The following is a 4,896-nucleotide window of genomic DNA, read 5'->3' on the forward strand; positions in this document are numbered from 1 at the left end:
GAGAGAGAGAGAGAGAGAGAGAGGAGAGAGAGAGAGAGAGAGAGAGAGAGAGAGAGAGAGAGAGTAAAGTGATTGAGAAATAGAGAAAGATAAATATGAGAATGATGAAACGTGCAGTTCCAGGTGTAACCACAGCGTGGCAGCACAGAGCTTACAATTATAAACGTTCCGCTGACGATTATTATTATTATTATTATTATTATTATTATTATTATTATTATTATATTTTATTTTATTGAATAAATTATAAATCTTCTAAATAAAACAGAGAAAACCACAGCGGCACAAACTCCATGAGATGGCCTCTGTTAGCACCATGAAGCTAAACACTGTTTTGTGAAGTTTACACAACAAACCTCAGCTTCACACCATCACAATCTAAAATCATGTTCAAAACTCTGGCAGGTGATTGAGAGTCGACTCAAATAAACTGATTTGCTAAAAAAAATAACTAACTCCTTATAAATGTAAATGTGTGTGTGTGTGTGTGTGTGTGTGTGTGTGATACAGAGACGCCCCTGACGCTGGCTGTTCAGTGTGAACAGGGAACCGGTGAGATCATCAGGGTTCTGGTGATGGGCGGAGCTCATATCGACTTCAGGGCAAAAGATGGACTCACACCTCTGCACAAAACCGTCCGAGTTCACGCACACACAGCCCTGCTGGTAACCACACACACACACACACACACACACACACACACACACACACACACACACACACACACACAAATCTATTTATTTATTAATATCATATATAATAAATGAAGGTGGCCTTTACATTTATCACATTATTTATTATAATTAATTTATATATAATCACAGGGTGATGGACATGTCCAAAATCACCAAACTTTTCCAGCTTTGCAGTTGTTCCCCAAACACAAAATTAGTCACATGGTCTCCAAATTCAAAGATGGCTGAACTAAGAGTTCTACACCTGATGCCTGAACACACAATGGACCGTGGAGGAAGTGCAGGAGAGCAGAAGGAGAAAGAGGTTGGAAAAAAGTGGGATCGACAGAGTGATGAGAAAAGTAGGCAGGAGAACAAGGAGATGCAGCAGCAGGTGAAGAGGGATGTGGTGAAAGCCAAGGAAAAGGCATATGAGGAGCTGTAGGAGAAGTTGGACAGTAAGGAAGGAGAAAAGGATTTGTAGCGATTGTCCAGGCAGAGGAACCGAGCTGGGAAGGATGTACTGCAAGTTAGAGCAGTAAAGGATGGAGATGGAAATGTGTTGACTAGTGAGGAGAGTGTGTTGAGAAGATGGAGGGAGTATTTTGAGAGAGAAGGTTGGATGATGTGGAGATGGGAAGCAGGATGTAGATAAGATTAGTAAGGAGGAAGTGAGAGCAGTGATTAAGAGGATGAAGAGTGGAAAGTCGGTTGGACCAGATGACATACCGGTAGAAGCGTGGAGATGTTTAGGAGAGCTGCAGTGGAGTTTTTAACCAGATTGTTTATCAGGATTCTGGAAGGTGAGAAGATGCCTGAGGAATGGAGAAGGAGTGTGCTGGTACTGATCTTTAAGAATAAGGGAGATGTGCAGACCTGCAGTAACTACAGGGGAATTAAGTTGATCAGTCACACCATGAAGTTATGGGAAAGAGTAGTGGAAGCCAGGCTGAGAGAAGAGGTGAAGATCTGTGAGCAGCAGTATGGTTTCATGCCGAGGAAGAGCACAAAATATGCATTATTTGCTTTGAGAATGTTGATGGAGAAGTATAGAGAAGGACAGAAGGAGTTGCATTGTGTGTTTGTGGATTTAGAGAAAGCGTACGACAGGGTGGAGAGAGGAGTTGTGGTATTGTATGAGGAAGTCTGGTGTGTCAGAGAAGTATGTGAGGGTGGTGCAGGACATGTATGAGGACAGTGTGACAGCAGTGAAGTGTGCAGTAGGAATGACAGACTGGTTTAAGGTGGAGGTTGGACTGCATCAAGGATCGGCTCTGAGCCCTTTTCTGTTTGCAGTAGTGATGGACAGGTTGAAGAGTGAGGACAGACAGGAGTCTCCGTGGACTATGATGTTTGCGGATGATATTGTGATTTGTGGTGAGAGTAGAGAGCAGGTGGAGAAGATCCTGGAGAGGTGGAGATATGCGCTGGAGAGAAGGGGAATGAAAGTCAGTAGGAGTAAGACAGAGTACATGTGTGTAAATGAGAGGGAGGGCAGTGGAGGGGTGCGGTTGCAGGGAGAAGAGGTGGAGAAGGTGGAGGAGTTCAGGTACATGGGATCAACAGTGCAAAGTAATGGAGAGTGTGTTAGAGAAGTGAAGAAAAGAGTGCAGGCAGGGTGGAGTGGGTGAAGAAGAGTGATAGCAGGAGTGATTTGTGATAGAAGAGTATCTGTGAGAGTGAAAGGGAAAGTTTATAGGACTGTGGTGAGACCTGAGATGTTGTATGGATTAGAGACAGTGGTGTTGAGTAAAAGACAGGAGGTGGAGCTGGAGGTAGCAGAGCTGAAGATGTTGTGATGTTCGTTGGGAGTGACGACGATGGACAGGATTAGAAATAAGTTTATTAGAGGGACAGCGCATGTAGGACGTTTTGGAGACAAGATGAGGGAGGTGAGATTGAGATGGTTTGGACATGTGCAGAGGGACATGGGACATGGGGTATATCAGTAGGAGAATGCTGAGGATGCAGGAAGATGGTTTGAAAGAGGCAGATTTAGAGGACAGAGTAGGATCCTTTATTCCTCTCTAAATGTTTGCTGAACTTTATGTTGGTGATCAGTAGATACACCGAGCGCAAAATTAAAACAGAGTGTAAAACAGAGCGTGCGCTCGACCCTGATTGGTGACTCGCTGCGTGTTTGATTAGGTAAGTTTTTATCCTCATAAATAAATAGGAATCACTGATTTCACAAAATGTAGTTGTAGTTGAAATATTTGACTTTCAAATGTAGTGAAGTTTCAGTAAAAGTCTCCCCAAATGAAAATCCTTCAGTAAAGTACTGAAACGGGAAAAAGCTACTTGAGTACACTAACAAATTCTATTTACTTTCTTACTGTCCACCACTGCTGAATTACATTTGGTTCTGTAAATTTGAACAAACTCAACTGGTACTGGCAAATTTCAAGCCAAACCGGACTCAGAACCGAGGATGTCAAACCGGCTGTGACCCAATCGGTACTGTATTTAAAGCATGAATCTGACAGAAACCCGGTATGCTTTTGTAATATGGACCCAGGACAGAGTGTCTCCAAGAGCTAATGAGAAAAAGCATGCAATTATGAGTGTTTCCTCTAAATATCAGGTGGAACCTCACATCGGTTCCTACAGGATCTCAGTCTTCTTCTAAACAGAGTTTGAATGTACAGCATATTCACTGTGTGTGTGTGTGTGTGTGTGTGTGTGTGTGTTAGACTCTGCTGTCTTTAGGATCGTCTCTGGATTATAAAGATCGGCGAGGCCTGACGCCACTGTACCACACAGCGCTGACAGGGGGCGACACGTCCTGTTGCGAGACGCTGCTCTATCACAGAGCCAAGATCGGAGTGAGGGATGAAAACGGCTGGGACGAGACACACCAGGTGCCTGTGTGTGTGTATGTGTGTGTGTGTGTGTGTGTGTGTGTGTGTGTGTGTGTGTGTGTGTGTTTTACATTTTATACATGATTTCTGTTATAGAGATTTTGTTGCCATTATGGACCTGTTTCTGTTTTATCTTTTGTCTCCATCCATGATTGGGGGGAGGATGGTACATCTTCAATATTCACCTTAATCTTGACCTCCATCCACACCTTCGTCATTGTAGTATATATTCATAAAAATATATTCAAATAATTTTTGTTGTATAGAATTTTAAACAATGGACAGTTTCAAATAACACAAACAAATAATGAACAACCAAACAAACAAACAAATAAGTAAATGTCTCTTGTATTTTGATTGTAGTTAAATGGATTCCAGCTGCAACAGAAAAATAAATCATGAATTAAAACTCTATAAAACTATAAATATTATAAAATAATGTAGTTTATTGCTTAAAATAAAAATATACACTGCACGTGTTTGTTGTTGAATTATAACCTGAAACAAAAAGAGTCAGAATAATAACACGTCAGAGTAATAACACGTCAGAGTAATAACACGTCAGAGTAATAACGTGTCACAATAATAACACGTCAGAGTAATAACACGTCAGAGTAATAACACGTCAGAGTAATAACGTGTCACAATAATAACACGTCAGAGTAATAACACGTCAGAGTAATAACACGTCAGAGTAATAACACGTCAGAGTAATAACGTGTCACAATAATAACACGTCAGAGTAATAACACGTCAGAGTAATAACACGTCAGAGTAATAACGTGTCACAATAATAACACGTCAGAGTAATAACACGTCAGAGTAATAACACGTCAGAGTAATAACGCGTCAGAGTAATAACACGTCAGAGTAATAACGTGTCACAATAATAACACGTCAGAGTAATAACACGTCAGAGTAATAACGTGTCACAATAATAACACGTCAGAGTAATAACACGTCAGAGTAATAACACGTCAGAGTAATAACGTGTCACAATAATAACACGTCAGAGTAATAACACGTAAGAGTAATAACGTGTCACAATAATAACACGTCAGAGTAATAACACGTCAGAGTAATAACACGTCAGAGTAATAACGTGTCACAATAATAACACGTCAGAGTAATAACACGTCAGAGTAATAACACGTCAGAGTAATAACGTGTCACAATAATAACACGTCAGAGTAATAACACGTCAGAGTAATAACGTGTCACAATAATAACACGTCAGAGTAATAACACGTCAGAGTAATAACACGTCAGAGTAATAACGCGTCAGAGTAATAACACGTCAGAGTAATAACGTGTCACAATAATAACACGTCAGAGTAATAACACGTCAGAGTAATAACGTG

At 40.9% G+C, this 4,896-nt stretch overlaps 1 protein-coding gene across 4 annotated transcripts in view; it reads left to right on the forward strand.

Annotated features, from left to right (window-relative positions):
* Positions 1 to 514: 514 nt before the first annotated feature.
* Positions 515 to 4,896, forward strand: part of shank1 (SH3 and multiple ankyrin repeat domains 1) — a 60,557-nt gene continuing 56,175 nt past the window's right edge. For all 4 annotated transcript variants that reach the window (XR_014537616.1, XR_014537617.1, XM_083566813.1 and 1 more), the window contains exons 1-2: positions 515 to 665; positions 3,368 to 3,535. Coding sequence is in view for 2 of the 4 variants with exons in the window: in XM_083566813.1 (XP_083422939.1) it covers positions 576 to 665; positions 3,368 to 3,535 (258 nt within the window). In the remaining 2 variants the exon portion in view is untranslated. The remainder of the gene's footprint in view (positions 666 to 3,367; positions 3,536 to 4,896) is intronic.

This window comes from Silurus aristotelis (genome assembly GCF_946808225.1).
Source record: "Silurus aristotelis genome assembly, chromosome: 17".
In the NCBI taxonomy this organism is placed as follows: domain Eukaryota; kingdom Metazoa; phylum Chordata; class Actinopteri; order Siluriformes; family Siluridae; genus Silurus; species Silurus aristotelis.